Below are 23,222 nucleotides of genomic sequence, written 5' to 3' on the forward strand. Positions count from 1 at the left end.
TTATGGCTTTACCTTTGATATATTTGCCGCTTGGCTTATGTGTGTGTGTACAGGTGACTGGCACACACGTGCGACCGACCAATGCCACACCCCCTGTACCTTCCATATTTTTGTGTTTAACTTTCCCCCTTTTTTTTTTTTCGTTCGACATTCACCAGTTGGGTGTGTGTGTATTCGGAAAGGGTCTAGATGCTGTAACCTTTTTTATGTTTTTTTTTGCCCGCGTCAGTGTACTGTGCGAACATTGTCCTGAACGGTCGCTTTCTCGTTGTGTTGCGCCGCTGGTCGGCTTTCTCCTCCTGTTTCGTTAGTGCGAGTTGTTAACATCATCGGTTAACTGGAATTAAACGTACGGTAAGTGATTTCTCGAGTTAGAATTCGCGATATTTTGGCTGAAAGTGGCACACGACGTTGATACGTCATATGCAAGTTATTATTATGTAGAAGAATATGAATAGGGGGGGGGGTTTAATGAGCTTGGTAGCACGTGGTTGGTGGAATACATTTTGACTTTAAATGTAAAGAAAGGTTTAACTTCTTGTGTAACTATGCGGATGATGTCAACTACTCAAGACTTTCTTTCGAAAATCCCGTCCGACCGGTCCACTGACTTTATTATTTTGCACTAGACAAGAGTCGTTGAAAATTTAAATATGGTTGTTTTGTTTTTTTTTTGGAAAAAAAGCTCCATTGGCAATTCCTTATCCAGGTCGACGAGATTTTTTTTTACATAACACGACAACCTCGTCACCACTAGCGACTGGTACCTCATTGTACGAGAGGAATAATTTGCCTGTACTCTTGACGTATATGAAAGTGAAGTTGGGTTTTTCCAAATCGCCCCTAAATATACACGTAATCGAGTTGGCGTGTGTTTGGCAATGAAAAACTCGCTGATGGCCTTGCTGTTGACGTTGGGTCTTCTTCTGATATGCAACGACCTCGCTAACGGCCAAGACGATGATGTGCATTCTGGAACACGTCAGGAGACTGTCAACGTTAAACCGTAATTATAACCTTTAACTTATTCACTGAATTTTTAAGTTCGTGTTTTATGAAATTTTACTCGATGTTTAAGTTAACGGTGATGAATTGTATTCAATGCGGGAGATGATGTCCGACTCTTCCCCCTTTCACTTTTTTTTTCTTGATTAAATTAGCATTTCAGACAAGTTCCCCTCTCCCCCCCCCCCACTTGTTTTCTTCGTATTTATCGATGTTATTGCATACAATGCGAGTGGCAAGATGAGTGACTGGCACCCCGCCCTTGGTCTAGACACCTGATCCGTGATGGTCAATACGAGAAGATAGTATACATCTTTCCGTACATCACAATAATTTTAATGCTGCTGGACGAACTGATTTTCATTAAGCCTTTCTTCTCCCCTCTTCCTCCCCCCCCCCCCAAAAAAAAAAATTAATTTAAACTCCTCGATGTTGGCATAATATTCTCCCATATCCACAGTCCGAGTTGATGGTCAACAAAACACTTACGGTAGGGCTCTTAATGATCCACTGTTACGCACAGTCATCACTCAAGGTACGAACCGTACGAATGGCATTTAATGTCTACAATTTACCTTTCTTTAAAATTAAAAAGAAAAAAATGTTGAAATCATCCGTCGCGGTGGTACCGCCCCTTTTGTCAGCACATTGTTTTGCTATTTTTAGTTCAAGTGTTACGACTTTTATTTTCGAAAGGAGCTTTGTGGCAACTGCCTCGAGGATAGTACGTCCCAGCACCGTCTACCGTGTCAACGTGGTCGTTTTGCCCGAATCGGAGGGCATGATGGTCAAAGCGTTGATTACCAAAGATGGCGGACAACACGTGGCTTCCGCTGTTGAAACGGTCGATTCTGCAACGAGTCGTAACCTTTTAATGAAGGTTTTTGCTTACCTTATTATGATCGTACGTCGTACAATACCTGACCATTATGCATGAATTAGATTCCAGATACGCTAACAGCCGGCCAGTATCGTTTGAAGCTGGACGGATACGATCTCTTGCAACCTCAAAAGACCATCTTTTCTAAACGTGGCCTGTTGGAATTCCATCCAGATTTCCTCTCCATCCTAGTCCAGACTAACCGTAAAATCTACAAAAATGAAATGAAAGGTTTGATTTACTTAATTTTATTTCAATTTTGTTACTAATTCATGCTCGTTATTAGTTCGTTTCCGTGCCATCATTACCCAATTGGTGGACCTCAAACCTTACGCAGATCCAGTCACCATCTACATCGTGGTAAGATATCAATTCAAATCCTAATCATTTCAAGGTCTAATCTTTTGTGGCATAGAGTCCTGAAGGATTCGTCATGAGGCGTTGGCCGTCTCGTTATCCAACCACAGGTACCTAAATCAGATTTCATCGTTTTTAAAATGAAAATTGTAAATGGAATTTCTAGGTGTTGTGACGTTAACGTACCAACTGCCGACGTTCCCAAGTGAAGGCAAATGGACGATCCGCATCGAGGCTCTGTCGCAAGTCCACGATCACCACATCATCGTCGAACGCTTCTACTACAGATTTTTTGACGTAAAAATCAACATTTTCTTTCATTTGCGTTGTCGGGATATTAGTTAAGCCAATTGCAGAGTGTTTCACAAATGAATTGCTTTTCCAATTTAAAAGGAATGCAGCCCAATTCAAGTATTTCGCAGCTTCTTCGAATTCAGAAAATATTAATGTTGTCCTTCAGTAAAATAACGTATTTCACCTGAGGGCTATCATTTGCAAATCTCCAATTAGCAAAAACTGAGAGTCTGAGACAATGGCTTAAAAAGTAAGACTAACAAATTTCTCCTCCTCCAAAAAGACCCTTTAAAAAATGGCGATCACGTTCTGCTAAGCGCCGTGGGCAATAATGAAGAGTTTCTAAAAAGCCAAGTTGAAACGAAAGTTGTACATAATGAACTACATCTAAGAAAACATTAGGCAACATGTTCAATGTTTTTTTTTTTTTAAAGATGGACCTGTATATAGTACATCAAAAGATATTACCACGTTTTAGAGATTTCGTATGAAACAATCAGCAGGTCAATGTTGAGGCTGAATGAATTCACAATTTTGGCCATTGACTCGCATACGTGGCTTGTCTTTGAGAACGTGACCACCTTGAGCATTCGCGACGCACACCATTTTGCGGGCTATCATTGTAACCGATAAAGTTAATGTCTTTTTTATTATTCACCGCGAGTTTTCAAAGTATTTCCAAATTCAATTTCACATCTTTCCTAAAGTGAATAATTCAATTTAAATGTGCATGAAATATTATTTTTAAAACCTAACATTTAGGTTATCCCTTCGGCTCCGGCCTACGTCCTGGACTCGGCTGAAAGCTACACAGCCGCTGTTACAACTTCGTTTCATTCAGGCAGAGTGGCCAGTGGCAACATCACCGTCCAAGTCTACGCACGGCCCGTCAACTCATCACTGGCCGATTTCCGTTTTATCAAACAAGAATTTCCTCCCTGGGTATTAAATTTTAAAAAACATCATTTTTAATGCATAAATTCTTTGGAATATCAAAATCAGACGTATGACTTTACGTACGACGTTCAACTGGAAGAAGTCAAGAGCACCGTAGGCGTTCGCAGCTTGGCCGGCTGGGTCATTCGAGTTGCCATGACGTTGTACCATCATTACGAAGGTGAAGCGCGCGACGGGTTCATCGAAACGCGCATCATCCGCGCCCAGTTGAAATTCCACTTCGCTGGACCTAAAACGGCCGTTTTCAAACCTGGAATGCCTTTCGAAGGACACGTTTACCTCATGTACGACGACGACCAAGCCCTGCCACAAGAGAAATTAGCTGGGGCTACTCTGACGATCCGGCCGGTCGTCACGACATCTACCGGTCTGCTAAAAACACTTGCGGAAATTGTGGTACCTCGTCGAGGTGAATATCTACGTACATCCGATGACGTGCCGAATTATTACGGCAATCCATTCGACGTCTGGATGGATCGTCAAATGGAAGACGCCGAGTACAAGAATTTCCGCGAATTGGGCATCCATCATTTTCGCGTAATTCTAAAATATTTCTATTTAATTTTGAAATTTTAAATATGAATTTAAATGTTTTAAAGTTTACGGTACCCAAAGACACGACGTCATTGAAATTAACAGCGATTTACAAAGACGATGAAGGCGATCAAGTTAGTACGGAGCAACAGGCCATCCCGTTCTATTCGCTCGGTGATTTCTACGTGCACGTTTCGACCAGCACGGAGGAGGGGATCCTCGGCCATTACGCCACCATCCACTTGAGGAGCAATTTTGCATTCCAGGAATACAGCTACGTCGTAAACGCTATCATTTAAATCATTTAAAATAAATTCATAATATTGAAATTGTTTACTTAAAAGATCTCGTCGAAAGGTTTGTTGGTTCACGGCGCGACAGAGAACCTTGAACATTCAAAGAAATTGTTGACTTTCTCTGTGCCCGTTTCTACCGATATGGCGCCCACTTTCAAGTTGGTAGCCATGATTGTCAGCCCCCTCGGAGATCTGGTGGCAGACTCTGTCACGATTCCCGTCCGATGCATCAACCGTTACAAGGTTATCTAGAAAAATATTTGGATTGATTAAAATTATAATTTTATCATTTATTCGTTTTTTTTGCAGACGAATTTGACCATGGTGCAAACCAAGGATCACAGCAAATTGACGGTGCAGGTTGTTACTAAGACGCTTCCGGGTGCGTTCACGGGCGTGTCGCTTTTGCGCTCGGCTCATTACATGTTCCAGGCGGACAACGAGATCACGCACAGTCGGATGATTCGAGCTCTTTACAAGCTGGAACCTTTCACCAGGTTGGGAGGCGGCTCTTGTAATATGAAAAAATTTATGTATTAAAAATACGTCGTTTTAGATCAGTTAGTGGAGTTACCTGGACCGATAGGGAAGGAGCCAAAGCCGATCAAAGCCAATATTTCAAAGCGGCTAATCCAGGACCGGACACAAAACGGACGTTGAATCTGGCCGGCCTTTTGGTATTTACCGACGCACGTGTCAGTCAATATCCCGATATCGGTCTGTTCCCTGAATAATTAATAGTTTTAAATTAATTACGATTATTCTTCCTTTTCCACAATTGTTCCAGTGAATTGTAATAAAGACAACGGTTACGAAGCTTGTATGGCCGCCGGATGTTTCCACAGAGATCAGCGATGTGATGGCAAATCGGACTGTGCTGATGGATCCGACGAGGATGACTGCAAGTCTTAAATTTTGAAACTTAATTATTTGATTTGAAAATTCTGACCTGTTTGTAATGCAGGTCCTTTAACAAAAGACGATCGGATGGATTTCAGAATGTTGAGGAGGAATCGCTTCCACGTAAATCAATTAGCAATTTACAATTTTCGTTTCAAATTTGCTTCATATCGAATATTGCAGGATTTTTACGACTGGATGGATGGAGATTGGGCTTGGTACGACATTCCGGTCACGGACGACGGTTTCGAATTCAACGATCGGTCTGTCGCCCTAACCAACGAAGTTTGGTTCCTCACGGCATTCACCTTCCATCGTGAATTCGGTTTTACTGTTGTCGATGACGTAGTCGAGGTTAGTTTTATTCATTTACCATGAAAATATTAAAAAGTATTATTCAATTAAAATTTAAAATTCAGTACGAAGGATCGCTACCTTTTTACGTTTCGGTCGAGTCGCCCAGTTCGATCCGGCGTGGTGAGACCCTTGGCATTCGACTTTTATTCATCAACAATCTGCCCACCGATACGATGGGTCTCATCATCTTAGAGGCGTCCGCCGATTATTGTTTCGTTGAAACGGAAGCTCATGGTGAAGTGGGTCATTATCGGCCAAGTCTTGTGTGTGCAGAGCGCCATCACATGGTCACGGTAAACACTTTAATGTAGAATGCACGTGCGAGTTCTCACGTTTTCCGCTAGGTGAAAGGAGGAGCCACGACCGAAGTTTACATGCCGATTGCTCCGCAGATCGAGCAGGGAAGCATCACGGTCAAAATTCAAGTGTGGAGTCACATTTTTGAGCAGAATCTCGACATCGGCTTGGAAGTTTTGGTGCGTTTTCTCTTTTAGTTAATGATAATTCTTCTTTTTTTAAGATTCACTTTTCAATAGCCTGAGGGAGCCACCATCAGCAGACATACTTCGTTGTTGCTGGACTTGAAGAATCGCGCCCATGTATTACGTTTCCTCGACATCCCCGTCGAAGAGTCGCCCATCATTCCGTACTCGAAATTCCGTCGCTACGTCTTCGGCAGTCCGAGAGCATCCATCACGTTATGTGGTACGTTCTGCCATTATTGCTCCACATAAAAATTTGACGAATATTCTTGAAAATTAAGGCGATGTGTTTGGTCCGGTGTTTCCATCGACGCCCGTCACTACCGAGTCTTTACTCAGCCGGTCTCTACGTGGTACAGAAGCGAATTTATTCAATTTGGCAACCACTTTATGGAGTCTTCATTACCTGCGATTGACCAATCAACTGCAATCAGATGTTTTGTATAGTGGACTGAACGATATGAACGTTCAAATGGCAGAGCTGATGCGTTTGTACAATCACGATGGATCGTTCCGTGCACACACCAGTTCCAAACCCAACGTTTGGGTCACGGTTAGTTTGCCTTCAATTGAAATTCAAAAATTTGATGATTCATTAACTTAAATTTTAATAAAGGCGTGGGTGATTCGAATCTTGGGTCAATCTCAATTCCAAGACTGGGAGAATCATTACTACGTCGATCGGCGATTGATGACTAACTCAGTCAAATGGATACTTCAATTTCAACGTCGTGATGGATCGTTCGGTGAAACGGAAGATTACATTGCGCCTCTGGATCGACGAATCCTTGTAAGTGCACTGTTCCGCTTTTCAGTCTTGAATGAAACATCATTTTTAGTAATTTTCTTATAATTTGTAGCCAATGTATAATTCGACGTACAAGGGCGGACAAACTGCTCACGTATTACTCGCACTCGGTGCATGCACCGAAAGTCTTGATGGATCTATTAAAGTGGCTGTCGCGTCCGCCAAAAATCGAGCTGCTCGGTAAAGAAATTAAAAAAAAAAAAATATAAAAGCGTCATTAACATTACCGTTCCGTGTTGTTGCTAGCTATCTGGAAAGAATACTAGATATTTTGACAGATCAATACGAGTTGGCGATTGTGGCCTACGCCCTCCAATCGGTTAGTAGTCCAGCACAAGAAGCTGCTTTTGGCCGGTTGCACAGTTTGAGACGGGAAAGCGGTGAGTTTTTAATTTTCATTTCCCCAATTGGATAATTGGCGATGATTGAGTATAGCTCTCTTCTTTATCGCATCCTAGATGGTATGGTGTATTGGTCCCGACAACCTGTGCCTCCCAATAAGATTCTCTACGAGAATCAGAGGCCTTTCCTTCAGCCTCGTTTGCCCATGCATCAAGACGCTGTGGCAGTTGAGGCCACATCGTACGCTCTGCTCGTCTATTTGACTCGCGACGGCATCGGCGATCTGCAAGAAAGGGTCGTCAATTGGCTCAACACGATGCGGATGGTCGACGGCGGTTTCGTTTCCATTTACGTAAGTCATTTGAATTTTTCTTTCCTGAAATTGTGATTAGCCAGTTTTTTTTTATTTATTAGGATAGCATCGTTGCTATGGAAGCACTCACCGAATACGCCTATCGAGCACGATTACGTGACATCACCCATATGAGCGTCGTTGTGGAAGCATCCGCTTCGCCTGAAGCTACGCAATTGATGCAAATTAACAGCGACACGTTGGCCACTGTCCATCAAATGGATGTCTGTCCCATTTTCCTCTTTAAATAAAAAGAATAATAATCAAAAATTTACATTTAGATACCGAATGTCTGGGGTCACGTCAACGTCATTGGACGTGGAGCTGGGCAGGCTGTTTTGCAACTCAAAGTTCAATACGGCGTCGATTGGGAAGATTTGAGAGATTTTCCACGACAACGTTACTTTGATTTGTACGTGGAAGAGACGTACAGCCATTTCCGCAACAAATCTCACATCACCGTCGATGCTTGTGTCAAGTAAATGGATTTTTCCCTTTCAAAAAGAAACGTAACTGTAACAGAATTTTGTTTAAATAGGTGGCTGGCGGTGGATAGAGCGCCGGTGAGTGGCGCCACCACTTTAGAAGTGGAACTTCCATCCGGATACAGGATCGTTCAATCCGATGCAAATCAAGTTCTAATCCACAAAGAATTCAATTTTCTTCGTGACGTCTTTGTAACTGATCAAAAAATCGTCTGGACCTTTGATAAAGTAGAATATTTTTACATCTTCATAGGATATTATTTTAGTATCAATTTTACCCAACAGGTAGGGCCAGAGAGGCTCTGTTTCAATTACCTTATTCGCCGCTGGTTCCCGGTCGCCAACGGGACCATGTACCGGTCAGCCATTGTGTACGAATCTCATTCACCTGGTAACTAAATAACTACAACATAATGGATTTTTAAATTTAAATTGTTTTGGTTTCGTCAGAGCATTTCGAAATGCAAGTGTTCAACGCGACGCCGCTATACGTCTTGGACATTTGTGAAGTGTGTGGGAGCTACCAGTGTCCATATTGCCCGTATTTTAGCGCGGCACCAGTAGTCATTAACATCAATCCTATTGTCGTTTTCTACTCACTTTTAATATCCGCTTTTATTTACCATCACTGGTCAGCCTCCTAGTTTTGCGAGTATTGAAACGAATTAAGTTTTTTAAAAAGAATACAGTTCTATCTTTTCGTATGAAGGCTGGAATGGTGCACTCTTCTTTCACGTATTCTTGCGCACTGGTTTACTAACACTTTTACCACGAGCATTCACTTTTCGTTTAGTTCCAGTCATTTCAATATTCTTCCAGTCAGTATGGGAAAAGGTTAGTTTGAAATTAAAAAGGTAAGAATATTTTTTGATGTACCGTGAGTGCATGAAATTCAATAGTTTCCACCATGTTAGACTGATCCGTTTGGCAGAACGAATGTGCCGGAAGCTGGAGGTAAGCAGAATGAACTTCTTCAAAGCACCTCTCTTTCAAAGTAAACAATTCGGATTCGGTCTCTAAACGAAAAAAAAAAAAAATAGAGGGAAAAGAAAAAACCAAAGCAAAGAGACGAATGCCTTGAGGTTCGACGACAGGGAGGCACATTGGCGATGGTAATATTACTTCTTGTGGAGCAATGCTTCGCATCAATAAACTTCCGTCGGATCCTTTAACCAAACTGAAATTCGAGCTTTTGTTTTGATTGAATAAATTCTTATTTTAGCACCTGGGGTGAGAATGAAGTAATCAATGGCCTGTTTGGCGGGCACGAGCATGGCAAGGGCAACTAGAGTTTCTCTACTGTTGGTCCAAATCGAGGTATTAGAACAAGATACAATTTTACGATTGCCCAATTTTGATTACTTACGCTAGCCAACGTGAAAGGGAGAAAAACTGTTCGTTGTTGATTTTAGAAGCCTCTTCATCATGGGCCATTTCGCTTGCTGGTAAAAGACGTCTGGGCATTCCGTACATCAGCCATGCCGGTACACCATCACTTCTCAACCATTTGAGGATTCCTAACGTTTTGATGTTTCCATCGTCAAAGGTTCCTATTCCGTTTGAGTCGTTCCTGTCGGCGGAAATTCGATAGGGCCATCCTTTAAGGTCGTAGACTAGATCTTCGATGTCAATCCTGGTTGTCCACTCGCACCGTCCGTTGGAGTCGGTAATTTCTAGGTTCCAGTTTTTACGTTTATGCGTCAACCAAGACTAAAGGGTAAGTGAACGTGCTATCTTAATTGTTATTAACACGTGATAATCTTTTTGTACCTTAAAAAAAAGTTTAACATCCCCTTCTTCCCCTAATTCATGCCAGACCAACTTTGGGCGCGTTTCTTGTATCGTTTCACTCTGCACCGAGGATCCAGTTGAAGCTAAATGAATTATCTTTACGTGACAATTATGAAAAACAATTTAGTGTCACAAATCTCAAACTGATTCAACTAAATACCACAACTGCATTCAACTGAGAGCACTGAACATTAGCGAGGAAGGTTCCCAATTCCTTCAGGATTTTTTCTCTGGCTACTTTGGTGACAATGATAATCTCCAGTTGAGTTGATGCAATGCAGTACCTCTGTTAGATACAATTGTATCAAGATAAATGAGTCATATTATGATTCATATAAGATAAATCGAGGGAAAACAGGCATACACATTTTTCTTTGAATTGGTCTACAAGGTCCCCTAAAATGGATTCGAATGGCTTCTTAGATGTGTATATTGCATTCTGAATGGATAAAAATACAATAAAAGTTATTTCTTATTTAATTTAAATATGCACTGAAATTGCTAAGTTTTATACCTGGTTGGAGATTTTCAGAAGGTGCTTTAACTTTCCAAAGGAGCGTCTGAAAGATAGGTCAAGTTCAATCAAAGAGTGCATGTCCAATAAGAGCTCGAAACCTTTTTCTCCCATGAGCACCACACTCAGGAAGGCAACATTACCGCAACTACCAGCATGAGCAAGAAGAGACACTTCATACAAAGCCTGGATATAGAATAGTTTTTTAGCATCAAATTTAGACAAACCCAGACCCCAGAATTTAATTCTTTTACAAATATACCTCAGCCGAAAAACTGTAGCTTAGATCGTTATTTCCCCCGCCACGAATGTCGAAAACCACGGCACGTGCTGTTTCCATCTTTGGACTTCAGTAGAAAAACATGGAGGAGTAGGTGAAATGGAATTGAGTTGCTGGGTGACTTTAGGAGGGAAACATAAAGTAGTTTAAGGAGTACAACATGGGGCAATAGAAACTAGTTGCTTGACAGAATATTTCTTAATTATAACCAATAAGAATTTTTCTGTCTAGTGCTTTATTATTCAAAGCTTATCAACTATTTTTATTGGGAACTTCTGACTTTTTTCTTTCCAAATTATATTTGCCGCCATTTATGCGTTTCTCTTCAAGCTTATGCGGATTTTATAGTCCCCGCAAGCGCAGACTGGTATTCCTAGCAGACGAACCTTGTTCGTCTTCTTTCTCTTCGCTTGGGTAAAAATGGTGAAAATGGCGAATAAGAAAACACGTGGTCCGGATAAAGCCCAAAGTAATTCATCGAATATTGTGATCGAGAAACTCGAAGATGCTGCTGACATTGTTCGTCAACCACCCGTATTCACCAATGATTCCAAGTAAGATCGATTTGCTATCATCCCAAGATGCTTTCATCTTATTTTGTTTATTACTTCATTTCCTTGACAGGTACATATGTATTGCATCCGGCCGGCAAATAGGAATTTACAGCGTCGAATCAGCGGACAAAGTTCATAGTTTGGAGGAACATACTGTTGATGTAATTGGTTTGGCAATCAAAGATGACAACAGCCTCCTGTCATGTGATGCTTCTGGGGAAATCATTGAATGGAACATCAACAATGGAACCATGATCAAGGTTGGATTGCAGTTAGTATTTCCTCTGGTGTATAGCTAAGTATTTTTTTTTCAGAAAGTGCCGCTCGTCGTAGCTGGCATAAAAGAATTTCATTCTTTTCACTACCCTGGAAATGGCAAATTTCTGGTAGCCACACCGTCAGCATATGCTACAAACATGTCATCACTTTGGATAGTGGACAACAACACACGTCCAAGGAAACTATTTGCTGATGTTATAAGCGCACCTCATACTATTGCTTTTGGCTGCAGCCAAGGTAATGGGTCATTAGTTGTCGTAGCCCTGCAGGACTACAGTGTTGTTGTTAAAGACATTACAAATGGTGTTGATAAAAAGTAAGTTAACTACTGTGTATTTTTGAAAAGTAACTAATTCAGAATATTTCATGTAGGCACATGACCGACCAAAGAAAGTTCACATGTGTTGCTTTACACAGTGAAAAACTCATCATGGCAACAGGAGATATTTCAGGACGTATTCTTATTTGGCATGACTTTGTTCACAAGTCTAGACCAGTGAAAACGGTTTATCACTGGCATACATTACCTGTCAACTCTGTTTGTTTTTCCACCGAAGGTTTGTTCCTTACAATAGTTGCAAATATTTTATTATTTCTAGAACATTTTCATAATTTTTTTTTTTATATTCAGGGGAATATCTTTATAGTGGGGGATCCGAGAAAGTAATGGTAAAATGGCGACTTGGCATGTCTCGCAAACAATTTTTACCACGTATGGGATCGTCAATCAAATATATCGTGAATGCCCCGGACAACATATGCGTCGCCACATCTCACTCTGACAACGGTAATTATCGTTTGTTTAAGGTCTTTGTTGCATAACTTATTCGTTTTTCCTGTGATTTAGCAATACGTTTCATTGATTCAACCAACAAAATCAACCGGGCCATCATTGGATTGGTTAAACATGATCCAATCCGAAGTTTCGCAGACACTGAACCAATCAAAGAATCAGTAATGCCCACTGGCCTGGTTTTTGATCCACGAAGTCGTGGAATTTTCTTCAATGCACAAGCTGGATTCCTTCAGCTTTTTGATCCGCAAAAAAATGCCTTAATTTTCAATGTAAAGAAATAATTCCTTCTTATAATTACCTTTGTTTTTTTTTAGTAATGAGCGATTTGAAAATTCTCGCAGATGGATGTGGCCAACCGTAACGTACTGACCGATGAGCGTAATCTCGTAATAGGAAACGCTGAAATATTGCGAGTTGCTGTCTCGCCCACCGGCGAGTGGCTAGCAACATTAGAAGTCTGGTCAAACATGTCAGCTGGTTATCACGACATGAATTTAAAGTTTTGGCGGTATGATGCCGTTCAAGCCAACTATGAACTTAACACTGACGTAACCATGCCGCACCAGGACCGGGTCACTGCCCTTTCCTTCCAGCCAGGATTACTAGGCACTGAAATGCCTTGTCTCGTCTCAATTGGCTGCGATCTTAAATTTAAAATTTGGCGGCTGATCGACGACACCGACATTTATCGACAGAAAGAATCCTGGTCTTGTGATGTTGCTGGAGATTTCCGTAAACTCACACCTTCAGCTCTTTCGTTTTCCGAAGATGGGTCATTAATGGCCATCGCCTTTCAAGATACTGTTACTCTATGGGATCCAACGTCCATCAACCTCAACACGACTCTCAGCCATACGCTCGTGCAAGAACCCATCGAGTAGTTTTAAAATTTCACTTACCTTTTTTATTTTATGATACTCATGATTTTCTCGTCTTTAGGTTAATGGAATTCGGGAGGGATCACTGCTTTCGCTACCTTGTTTGTGCCTCAAAGTCAGCCCTTTACGCTTGGGACGTAATCAGCCAAGGATTGGTTTGGAAGGTGGGACGGTTGCAAAGTTCTGTTAGGTGTTTGGTGCCTGATCCCAAATCTTGCTACATGGCAGCTGTTTTGCAAAATAGTGAAGGTGCGAAAGGCTTTATGAAGTCGCATTTGATTAATCATAATGTTTAAATTTTCTCTAATTTTTTAAATAGTGTTTGTATTTTCTCCTTCGAGTTCGAAGCCGGTACATTCTATTCCAAAAATCAACAGTTCGGAACCGATTGCGGCATTATTTGTTCCGCGTCCGAATCCATTGGCAAGTGGGCCAGAATGGCTCATAAATTCGCGACTTTTGATTGTCGATGATCAACAAGTAAAATTATCTATTATGTGAATACTTCCCAGATAAATAATGTTATTGAATTCCAGGAATTCTTTTGTGTGGATGACGTATCCAGCTCTGGATTCAACCAGAAACTGACGACTCCAATTTCTCACATGGACAGTTTACCTTGGACACCATTTGCTGCCATGAAAGCGCAAAAACAGATCTCTGCTGCAAAACAGTTGGTACCTGTCATTCACCAGACGAGCGGTATTCAAGGATACGAATCTGTCCAATCGGTTAGTTATTAATGTATTCATTGCAAAACATTCTGTTTTAACTCATTATGTCTCTTATTCTGTGGCAAATGCCCTTTCATTTCATGGAATTTAGCTGTTGGAGACATCGGCTTCTGCCTTACCCCCTATGTCTAGAATTTGCAGCTTATTCATGAGTGACCTCATGATTAAGCATGGCCCTAAAGCGGTGACTGCAAAAGCGAACTCCGTGGATCGTACAACAACTGACTTGCCTTTATCGAACGGGCATATCGACTCTAAAACGCAAGACTTCAGTGAAGAAACAATGTTACAGAAATTATTGACATTGGATTGCCAATGGCTGGTTGAGACTGTGAAATAACTTGACACATTTTAAAATTGTCTCCTGGCTTTATTCGTTTTGATATTCTGTGCAAGAAGACAAATTCCGCCTAGAAAAATTCCAAAAAATTATCCTGTTTATAGTCATCCTCTTCAGCAACACGGTGCTGTTAAGTGGCACTTAGGAAAAGGTAAAACAAGATAATGAATTGACTCAGAATGTTAGCTAGGTTTCTGGTAGCCAAACATTAAAAAACTTTAATTGCATGGTGCAAGGGATTAGTGCAGGAATTCCGGAGGATGATGCAGTGAAATGCAGGTGGTCATGATTAAACAGGAGAAGCAAGGTGGCTTCTACGCAAAGAGTATGTATGTGGAGGACGTCAGGAAAACTAAACATAAATTTAATATTTTACAATTAAGGGAGGGAGAACTAAAAACTTTTTGCTAATGTTTCCATCTTGGGACAATTCTACGCTCAGTTCGTGTTCAAATGTTTGTTATTTCTCGGGAAAACGGAAGATGGGAGCCATTTGGTGGGAGTGGAAATTGGACTTTGGTAGATGATTTTGCAAAAAAAAAAATTGGGCTTGACTAAAGCGACTACACGTGGCAAGGTATATTTCACGTATTGTTTGGTTGGCATTCTCATCTTATATGTGATGTTTAACAGTGACACAATCTTATTGTCATATCCACTTTGTGAAGTATAGTACTATCACATTCACAAGAACTCATTGTTCCTGTTTCGCTTGCACGTACGTATTGCTCAGACATTGTCCACATTATTCACGATGTTTTATAACAGATTCTGTCAATTTACCACTGGACAAATAATTACGGCTAGATGACGTTTTTTGTTAGTGGTTATACGCAGCAAAACTTTGCCCAAAGAGTCGGGCTTATTTCGTTCTTTGCTAAAAATTAAATATAGAAAACTATTCGCCTTCTCATTTAAAATGAAACCAGGATCCCGAAAACAGATTTCGTTTCTACGTGTGATAAGAGTTTTAAATTAAGAATTTAAAATAGTAAAGCTAGAGCCACTGTTCTGTTTAGTTAGAAATTCATGGAAACTCCTCGTAGAACCAAAGTTGGTGTTTAATTTTGATTTTACCGATAGCTTTAATCAAATTCCAAGTCAAGAGTTTTGTTGGACCTGGTTGGGCCATTGGGCTTATTTTATTTTATATTTTTTTTTTCTTTCTAAGGTTTTTGGTCCCGATCTGGCAACGCCACTGGAATAACTATTCGTCTGCAGTGCTTCCGCCATTGTAAATGTGGTATTGGTGACGAAGCACCTCCTGACACCGTTATTCGTTTTTTAAAACTCTTATTACTTTAATGTCTTTTTTGAATTATTTGGGTCCTAAATCAGAAACACCCTATTCACGTTATTTTTTCCAATTTTACGTACTCGTACATTTAGTTGATTATAGAAAAAACTTGCCTTCACACTAATGCTTTTGCCTCGTTGAAGCGTGTGAACATGCCAATCCGTCCTTGCCTCGGCCGAAGCCTTTTTGTCAAAAATTTAGAATTTTCGATTTAAACGTATCTCGTAAAAGCATTCTAGCATGTGTCAAGCCACAAATTACAGGAATGGCATGGTCCCCTTTTGGTTGTCGAGCATTGCCTACACCCTCCGTAGTTGATCCAGGTAAAGCTTTTCCATTATGGAATATGTTCACCTTTTTGTTTTTGTTTCTGTTGCTGGAACAAGTGACTCCATGGAGGTGAAGCGTGAATTGGGCATTTGATTTATCATCTGTTGGTCGACGTGGAAAACCAGGAATTGGTAAGAATGAAAAGAATGCATCGTTAACATCTCAACTTTTGCTATTTTGTCTATTTGCTAGGACCAAAAGTTTATTCCCACATTCATCCTTGGAATTCTGGGATGATAGCTGTTGTCGCGATACATTCTCTTCGGGTCGTTAGTGAGGTTCCAGAAAGCAGCTTTCCAAGAGCAAGAATCTGATTCAAGTGCTGGCCAGCCCAATATAGATTGTTTAACTTTGTTTTCATGCTTTGGTGGTGAAAATGAATTATATTGGAAGTTAAAATTTTTTAAAGCTATTTGTCGACTAGTGAGATGCCAGTTGTGAAGAGTTACAGAAATGTAGGAACAGAGCAATTTGAAAAATACTTGGATTGACTTAGGAAAAACTACTTGAGTTGATGCTTAAAACATTAGAGTTTGCAATGGCAGAAAGTTAAAGTGTGTTGTTGAGAAAGTGATTTGCACATCATATTCTATGTTAAGTAATTGTTGCCTTTGGATCACTCAATGATAATTCAAGTTGGCATATCTTGAAATTGATTTCTTCTTAGATACTAAAAATAAATACACAAAGATATAATTGGAATTGGTTTTGTATTGTCCCACCTCCACCCACAATTCCTCCACTATTTACAAGTAACACATAACATACACAAATAAATAGTTACATACATACATAAATAGACACATACACAAATACAAACACTTAAGCTAACCCGTTGGCTGCCAAGCCATTACAACCCTTAGGTTGTTCTTCTACAATAGCTACCATCGCTTCAGATGGAACACGATGCAAGGGGGACTTGTCTTTCGACAAGTCCCGGGCTGACTTGATGGTGGAAACCTTTATGGGAATGCACACCCCGGGTTATTCCACCATCAAATCGACAAAGAGAAGGCCCTGCTGGTGCATTGCCTAAAAGCGCCCGAAGGCGCAGGCGACTGCCCTACCCCAATAGGTGATCAACCTAGGGGTAGAACAGCGCCGCCGGTCCCTACAGCTACAAAAAAAATGGGAGAAAAATGGGTGGCAGCCAACGGGTTAGCTTACAATACACTACACAGCAAGACAAAACAAAACAATACCAACAAGGCGCGGCTCCACGATGACGGGGATGAGGCGATGACGGGGATGAGGCGATGACGGGGATGAGGCGATGACGGGGATGAGGCGATGACGGGGATGAGGCGAAGACGAGGGCGACCAGAGACGATTAGCTCGATGATGGCAAGACAAAGACGGCAACGCGAAGACAGCGAGGCGAAGGCGGCGAGGCGATGGCGAGGCGAAGGCGGCGAGGCGAAGGCGGCGAGGCGAAGGCGGCGAGGCGATGGCGAGGCGAAGACGGCAAGGCGAAGACAGCGAGGCGAAGACGGCAAGGCGAAGACAGCGAGGCGAGGCGAAGGCGGCGAGGCGATGGCGAAGACGGCGAGGCGATGGCGAAGACGGCGAGGCGATGGCGAAGACGGCGAGGCGATGGCGAAGACGGCGAGGCGATGACGAAGACGGCGAGGCGATGACGAAGACGGCGAGGCGATGGCGAAGACGGCGAGGAGAAAATGGGGTGCGGGACAGGATTCATTTCTTTTTCAATATCAATCTGTATTAAAAAAGAAAAGAAATTAGACGTAAGAACAATAGCATAATCATGGTCACCTTCACTGAGAAACTCTTAGAAAAAACAGAAAAACAAATAAAATTTGTAAAAGGAAAAGAAATACACTACACGGTAATCAAACAGTTTTCCATTGGCATCCTACTTGTAACAGTAACATTTAATGACCTATTGTGTTATTGAGCTTTTTTCATTGAGTAAAGATTCTGAAAGTCAAGAGAGAAAATCTACTAAAGATAAGTTGTATGCGGAACTCAAAGATGAAAACTATTACTAATTCCATAATCCTTCTCAATGTAAATCTGCAACTATCAGATATCTAGAATAATAAGAGAACACCCAGTGAGCTTGGGTTTGAAAACAGCACACTACATCTTTTCGAGTCATTTGACATTGACATTGGGATGGACTTATTTGAAAGCAATGCTCCCATGGTAAAATTCAAATAATTAATTTTTGTTTTCTATGCTCTGCCGAGGAATAATTTGACATTAAAGTAAAATTAAAACTAAAGATTAAATTTCATAAAGAACATGAGCATTTTTCTTGGTCGCAATCCAAGTCCAACTTTAAGATGACTTGTTCACACAATGTCATCTAACTATTTCTACTTATTATGCTAAAATAAAATGCCTGCCTTATAGTTATGGTCATTGTTAACTTACTTGATGCTGTAAACGCACGAAAAACACGATAAAACACAAAATCAGCGAAGAAAAGGTTCTTGTTACTTCCAGTCCGCCATTGCAGACATAGCAGACGACGGTTTCGTTCAATTTTTTCAATTTTATTCCGAATTAATGAAAATATAATATTAAAAAAAATATAATATTTAAAGGGTATCGAACTCGTGACCACCGCATTAAGTGCCCTACGCTCTAACCTACTAATCTAGAATGACAATATTTTTTTATTGTTTTGCTGTTATATATGGCAAACCGTTTTACCAAAAAAAAAAGGCCTTGTTTTCCTGTTTTACTGCTATCGCCATCTTGCGATCCGATTTCTAGCTATTCTCAATATACGCTCGAGCGAAAACTCGGGCTTATTTAGTCGTGCTTATGTAGTCGGGCTTAAATTTTTTTTCTACAAAAACTGACACTCATCGGAATTGGTTGAATATCGCAGGATATACTAAAAATTGAATGCTGATTGCGGGAAAATTGCTATTTTTTTCATTAAGTTAATCGTTTTCTCTACATACACTCGCCGAATTTTTCTGCTACATGGCGCTAGCGCTGTAGCGTACTGGCGCGCTAGCATTGTGTCAAATACTCGGTGCATTTCAAAAACAATTTTTGCAAGCCTAATTTTTATAAAATTAACACAATAATTGAAAAAACTAATCTTATATTCGAAATCGACGTTAAATTTTGGTTTAATTGTTGGGTTGGGTAGTCCATGTGAAAATTTAGGCAATTTATTTTGTCATACAAAATTATCCCCAGTAGTAATCCCTCCCCCAAATGTTTTCTGCCATAGCACCATCTACTGAGATAACCGTAACTAGGATGTCGATTTGTTATGAAGGCAGAATGTTAATGGAGAAATTGAGGAACGAAACGTAGTTTGCAAATGTAAATGTCAAAGGAAAGAAATGGAAATTTTTGACAGCATGATAGAATTTGAGCAAGTTTTTTGTTTCAAGTGTCCTGAATGCGAATTCGTCAGTCGTGTTAAAAGTGAAGTGTCTGAACATTTTAAAAAAGATCATCAAGTTGTGGTTCCAGAAGCTGAGAATGCAAATGCAACTATAGAGTCTTCAGATTTTTTGCTTAATGACTGTGATAAAGAACCTAACCAGATTAATGACAGTCAAATGTTTCATCAGGATATCATGCCTGTTAGCACTTCAGTTCAAGGCTTTACCTGCACCATAGAAAAATGTGGAGTTCGTTGTGAACTTGAGCACAATGCCCATTATCATTCGAAATGTCACGATGAGAGTGGTTTCAGATGTCCAGAATGTAACGAAATAAAATCATCTTGGAAAGCAATGGCCATGCATTTGTGGAAGAGTCACTTGCTCAATCTCGAATTGCTCAGCTGTCATTTGTGTGACTACAGAACAGGAAAGAAAGAATTGCTCAAGTTTCACATCAAGACTCATAGTGATCAACGAAATTGTCTGTGTGATGAATGTGGCAAAGGTTTCAAAAACATGAAGCAGCTTAGAAACCACAAAGTAAGTAGTGGTTTTGAAATATACACTTGAAGGTTGTTCACAAGTTTGTTTTTCTGACGTTTGCAGGAATTACATTCACTTAACAAAGGATCGAAAGAACAACAGTTAAAGAACAAATGCCCTGACTGCGGCAAGATATTAAGTAGTGCCCGGCTGTTACGTGCCCATCGTAACGCTGTCCATCTGAAAATGCGCACTCACCTCTGTAGCTACTGCGGCTACAACACTACATCACAATCAAATTTACGAATCCACCTTCGACAGCATACCAAAGAAAAACCTTTCGCCTGCGAAAGCTGTGATTATCAGACGGCCGATCACAACTCACTTCGACGGCACCGTATGAAGCACACGGGCGAGAAAAGATACAAGTGCCCACATTGTCATTACGCTTCCATTCAGTCATCAACGTACAAAGTAATAATCTCTTCAATTTTAGCACGAGATATTTTTTTAGCTTACGAGTATTTTTGTTTGGGATTTAAGGTGCATCTAAAGAACAAACATCCTGGTTTGAGCGACGAGCTCGTTTTTTCCTGCCAATTTTGCAGTTTTCGTACAATTCGGAAAGAGCAGCTCAGTTTGCACACAACTTCTGTACACGCAGATGGAAATCAGAAACCTGAAGATGCTCATACAGTTGGTAGCAAATGATTCATTGCTGTTGCTCTCATCACATTATTGGAGGTACACGTTATCGGTGAACCCTGCCCCGCTGCCTAATGCCGACAATGCAACACGGTTGTTGTACAAACATCTAATTAACAATAGAAGTATACTCAAAGTATTTATCAGCATCACCAAATGGAGTTCATAGTTGCATCGGCCTTTAGTACAGTCGCCAAGGTTTGTAATTACGATAACTAAAAAATGTCTCAAATTGTTATCTTGAAAATTCATGAACATTATTTTTTAATAGATGAATTTGGGTGGTGCAATACGAAATTAACGACTGATTGAAATTGAAAGCTGGACATGTGACAAAAAAGGCATGCAAATTGGTTTCTCGACATTACCTGTAATATTCCGTTGTACAAGTTCAATCATGCTTGCCCTTGGCGATGAAACGATATGGATTCTGATGACGTAGATCCGCACAGCATCAATGCAGATGTTGAGGACAATGAAGACTCGACGGCATGCTTCAAAGACCTGTGCATCGGATTCGGATTATTCGTGCTCTGCGTCAGCATTGCTAGCATTGTGGCCATCAGCATCATAAGCACGTACAAGGAGGTGCAAAGAAGGGCAGCCATCGAAGTCGATCCGATTCCATTCCGATCAGTAAATCACGGCATTTGGCCCGGCTATCGACACGAATTTTTCAACGAGCGATTGCCATACATCAAGGCAGAACAGGTGTGTCTATCACGAGAGAAAGCCTCGCTCCTTCACTTCAACAGCCAAGAGCAAGAGGATGCGTTTGACATGTACGCGTCATTGAATTTCTGGAGCGCAACAGATTACCCTGCCTTCCAATTATGGACTTCGGGGATCGTCATGGCCAGACGAGTTCAAGGAAAGCCCAACGTCACTGTTTTATGGCCGGAACCAACGGCAGAGTTGAGTACTATACGCGAATGCGCAGTGCGAGGAGAAGGACTGGTCAACGCCTTCGGCTTCCCTGAAAGGTTTTGGCAAGAGAGGCACATTGTGAAAGATTACATCATGGAGAATCAGCCGGAAAGTAGTAACACTACCAAAACCCAGAATGGATGTTGGCAACACGTGAAGAGGAATGACTGGATGCCGGAGAGCTTCTACCGTTTCGTTTGCCAACGCAAAATTCAATGAATTCTCCATTTGTCGTATGTTGTGTCCATTTGACATTGCTGCAATCGTTCAAATACAATTCTTAAATTTTATTCCTTGTTCTCGATTACTTTTCGCCGTGTTCCATCCGATGGATCTATTATGAAGAAAAACATTAGTTCACACGTGTAACAATGATGCAGAATTAAAATTCAACAAACTTGCTTAGATTTACATTGAACATTAGCGAAAGGCGGTCTATGGAAACAAAGCTCTCCGGGTGTTCCAAGATATTTTTATAATCAACGTTAAACTGTTTGTTCACCTTGATGCGGTGTAATTTAAATTCCTTTGTGGTGTACGTTTTTACTACCACTGCTAATTACATCCCATTGCTTTTTATGAGATCCAATAAAAAAAACCTGTTGCTTACGTAATTAGCCAATGAGCCTCCACGGCCTAATGAATAAGGCCTCGGATGGTTTGAATGTCGCGCCTAGTCATAAAAAGAGGCAGCACTGTAGACATGTTTCAACTAGATGTAAAAGATTTCTCTAGAACATAGGGCAAGTCATTGACCGTTAGGCTCCAAATACCGTTATTTCTTCTTACGATGATAAGAGTTATGATGTGACCTGCATGTAGGAAATTTTGAACACGAGAAACAATTTGTTTATTTAAATTTCTGATATACCTGCACATTGCACGAGGGAGATGGTCGTTCTATCTCTTGATGACTTAAAGAAAGGTACAAGTGGCATTGTTACTTGTCTTTCACAGCGGTGTAACAAAACACGCAGCGTTCATCAGCACAAGCGCGCGAAACCTGTTGGGCCGGCAATGACCTAGTTCGAATGCATCCTCGTGATCATTTGCTGGCGTGCCTTCAAACAAGATGATTCTGTTTGCGCTCTTCCAAGCCACCCTCGTTCTTGAGGTAAGTTGCCAATTTTTATTTTCCACCAACGTCTAGAGTAAAACAATTAATAAATTCATTGCAGTTACGACTTATAGAAATCTAATATTTAAATACCTCGTTGTAGCTGTTTGTTTTCCTCTTCTTTTTCTTCCCGACCATCGTCGTGTACGAGTCGCTGACATCCAGATTGAGTAAAAGCAATGCCCTCGGTTCGTCCATTGGTTCCTGTACTGTTGATGGTACCAATTATATAAATAAAACATATGCAAATGACTAATATTTAAAACTATTTTTTTTAAGATAATTGCGGGGTGTGCAAGGACATGACGAAAGAGGGCGGTACCATTGAACCGCCGAATTTTCCGAACGAGTACAGCTCCGATTTGAATTGTGTGTACAAAATCGAGTCACCAACGGACACGATGATCGAATTAACTTTTACCGAATTTATTGTGGAAAATTGCTGTGATTTCATCACCGTAAGTGACAAACTTTTCCCCACTTACAATTCAATTGCTGTTTTCACGTTCGAAAATCCATCAGGTGTTTGACGGTGAAAGTGACCCGCTCAAAATCGCCCTCAACGGCTACGATATTCCTGAAGCCATAACATCCACAGCCAATAAAATGACGATTAAATTCACTACGAATGGCGACAACACGATGATACTGCCCGCCAATTTAAGTCCCGGACGATGGCAAGCGAAATACAAGTTCCTAGCGATAGAAAGCCGCATCACAGTCCCGTTAGAAAATGCAACACTCGCAAAACTATAGCCTTTTTATTTTTAA

The 23,222-nt window shown here is 40.9% G+C and overlaps 5 protein-coding genes and 1 long non-coding RNA gene across 6 annotated transcripts; 4 read left to right on the plus strand and 2 right to left on the minus strand.

The window, feature by feature from the left end:
• Nucleotides 1–4: 4 nt before the first annotated feature.
• Nucleotides 5–8,757, plus strand: LOC130703123 (CD109 antigen-like). Its single transcript, XM_057524725.2, has 29 exons — nucleotides 5–354; nucleotides 686–1,006; nucleotides 1,702–1,885; nucleotides 1,948–2,116; nucleotides 2,172–2,245; nucleotides 2,301–2,352; nucleotides 2,409–2,539; nucleotides 3,299–3,478; nucleotides 3,539–4,030; nucleotides 4,093–4,308; nucleotides 4,372–4,566; nucleotides 4,633–4,820; nucleotides 4,880–5,040; nucleotides 5,111–5,224; nucleotides 5,288–5,346; nucleotides 5,407–5,577; nucleotides 5,643–5,873; nucleotides 5,925–6,056; nucleotides 6,117–6,285; nucleotides 6,344–6,615; nucleotides 6,679–6,852; nucleotides 6,923–7,050; nucleotides 7,117–7,250; nucleotides 7,329–7,564; nucleotides 7,627–7,788; nucleotides 7,846–8,042; nucleotides 8,103–8,277; nucleotides 8,335–8,440; nucleotides 8,500–8,757. The coding sequence occupies exons 2-29, from the start codon at nucleotides 882–884 to the stop codon at nucleotides 8,691–8,693; spliced, it is 4,821 nt and encodes a 1,606-aa protein (XP_057380708.1). The 5' UTR covers nucleotides 5–354; nucleotides 686–881; the 3' UTR covers nucleotides 8,694–8,757.
• On the minus strand, nucleotides 8,758–10,810 carry LOC130703165 (uncharacterized). The gene is made up of 10 exons (XM_057524775.2): nucleotides 10,617–10,810; nucleotides 10,355–10,540; nucleotides 10,205–10,279; nucleotides 10,001–10,126; nucleotides 9,820–9,936; nucleotides 9,416–9,759; nucleotides 9,275–9,348; nucleotides 9,126–9,215; nucleotides 8,926–9,065; nucleotides 8,758–8,861 (listed from the first exon to the last, which is right to left on the minus strand). The coding sequence occupies exons 1-10, from the start codon at nucleotides 10,692–10,694 to the stop codon at nucleotides 8,781–8,783; spliced, it is 1,311 nt and encodes a 436-aa protein (XP_057380758.1). The 5' UTR covers nucleotides 10,695–10,810; the 3' UTR covers nucleotides 8,758–8,780.
• Nucleotides 10,811–11,022: 212 nt separating this feature from the next.
• Nucleotides 11,023–14,235, plus strand: LOC130703125 (WD repeat-containing protein 75-like). The gene is made up of 11 exons (XM_057524728.2): nucleotides 11,023–11,188; nucleotides 11,259–11,448; nucleotides 11,503–11,783; nucleotides 11,840–12,024; nucleotides 12,099–12,254; nucleotides 12,315–12,532; nucleotides 12,605–13,140; nucleotides 13,203–13,390; nucleotides 13,461–13,621; nucleotides 13,678–13,872; nucleotides 13,967–14,235. Exons 1-11 carry the CDS (start codon nucleotides 11,055–11,057, stop codon nucleotides 14,213–14,215), a joined length of 2,493 nt encoding a protein of 830 aa, XP_057380711.2. The 5' UTR covers nucleotides 11,023–11,054; the 3' UTR covers nucleotides 14,216–14,235.
• Nucleotides 14,236–19,105: 4,870 nt separating this feature from the next.
• Nucleotides 19,106–21,624, plus strand: LOC130703143 (zinc finger protein 664-like). Its single transcript, XM_057524747.2, has 4 exons — nucleotides 19,106–19,759; nucleotides 19,826–20,176; nucleotides 20,246–20,605; nucleotides 20,679–21,624. Exons 1-3 carry the CDS (start codon nucleotides 19,172–19,174, stop codon nucleotides 20,411–20,413), a joined length of 1,107 nt encoding a protein of 368 aa, XP_057380730.1. The 5' UTR covers nucleotides 19,106–19,171; the 3' UTR covers nucleotides 20,414–20,605; nucleotides 20,679–21,624.
• Nucleotides 21,546–22,664, minus strand: LOC132087974 (uncharacterized). Its single transcript, XR_009421006.1, has 4 exons — nucleotides 22,545–22,664; nucleotides 22,206–22,480; nucleotides 21,945–22,146; nucleotides 21,546–21,668 (listed from the first exon to the last, which is right to left on the minus strand). It is a non-coding gene; the product is annotated as an uncharacterized LOC132087974 (long non-coding RNA).
• On the plus strand, nucleotides 22,326–23,213 carry LOC130702806 (tolloid-like protein 1). The gene is made up of 4 exons (XM_057524419.2): nucleotides 22,326–22,448; nucleotides 22,555–22,669; nucleotides 22,731–22,909; nucleotides 22,974–23,213. The coding sequence occupies exons 1-4, from the start codon at nucleotides 22,407–22,409 to the stop codon at nucleotides 23,205–23,207; spliced, it is 570 nt and encodes a 189-aa protein (XP_057380402.1). The 5' UTR covers nucleotides 22,326–22,406; the 3' UTR covers nucleotides 23,208–23,213.
• Nucleotides 23,214–23,222: the final 9 nt, after the last annotated feature.

This window comes from Daphnia carinata, chromosome 5, assembly GCF_022539665.2.
Source record: "Daphnia carinata strain CSIRO-1 chromosome 5, CSIRO_AGI_Dcar_HiC_V3, whole genome shotgun sequence".
Lineage (NCBI taxonomy): Eukaryota > Metazoa > Arthropoda > Branchiopoda > Diplostraca > Daphniidae > Daphnia > Daphnia carinata.

Coding starts and splice junctions, on each gene's coding strand:
- LOC130703165 (XM_057524775.2), bottom strand. CDS start 10,694: ATGGAAACAGCACGTGCCGTGGTTTTCGACATTCGTGGCGGGGGAAAT. Junction 10,541..10,616: donor GCTACAGTTTTTCGGCTGAG/GTATATTTGTAA, acceptor TTCTATATCCAG/GCTTTGTATGAAGTGTCTCT. Junction 9,349..9,415: donor TCCCTTTCACGTTGGCTAGC/GTAAGTAATCAA, acceptor TTGGACCAACAG/TAGAGAAACTCTAGTTGCCC.
- LOC130703125 (XM_057524728.2), top strand. CDS start 11,055: ATGGTGAAAATGGCGAATAAGAAAACACGTGGTCCGGATAAAGCCCAA. Junction 12,255..12,314: donor CACATCTCACTCTGACAACG/GTAATTATCGTT, acceptor CCTGTGATTTAG/CAATACGTTTCATTGATTCA. Junction 13,873..13,966: donor GATACGAATCTGTCCAATCG/GTTAGTTATTAA, acceptor CATGGAATTTAG/CTGTTGGAGACATCGGCTTC.
- LOC130702806 (XM_057524419.2), top strand. CDS start 22,407: ATGATTCTGTTTGCGCTCTTCCAAGCCACCCTCGTTCTTGAG. Junction 22,449..22,554: donor AAGCCACCCTCGTTCTTGAG/GTAAGTTGCCAA, acceptor ACCTCGTTGTAG/CTGTTTGTTTTCCTCTTCTT. Junction 22,670..22,730: donor TGGTTCCTGTACTGTTGATG/GTACCAATTATA, acceptor ATTTTTTTTAAG/ATAATTGCGGGGTGTGCAAG.
- LOC130703143 (XM_057524747.2), top strand. CDS start 19,172: ATGGAAATTTTTGACAGCATGATAGAATTTGAGCAAGTTTTTTGTTTC. Junction 19,760..19,825: donor AGCAGCTTAGAAACCACAAA/GTAAGTAGTGGT, acceptor TGACGTTTGCAG/GAATTACATTCACTTAACAA. Junction 20,177..20,245: donor TTCAGTCATCAACGTACAAA/GTAATAATCTCT, acceptor TTGGGATTTAAG/GTGCATCTAAAGAACAAACA.
- LOC130703123 (XM_057524725.2), top strand. CDS start 882: ATGAAAAACTCGCTGATGGCCTTGCTGTTGACGTTGGGTCTTCTTCTG. Junction 4,309..4,371: donor TCCAGGAATACAGCTACGTC/GTAAACGCTATC, acceptor TTTACTTAAAAG/ATCTCGTCGAAAGGTTTGTT. Junction 7,789..7,845: donor CCACTGTCCATCAAATGGAT/GTCTGTCCCATT, acceptor ATTTACATTTAG/ATACCGAATGTCTGGGGTCA.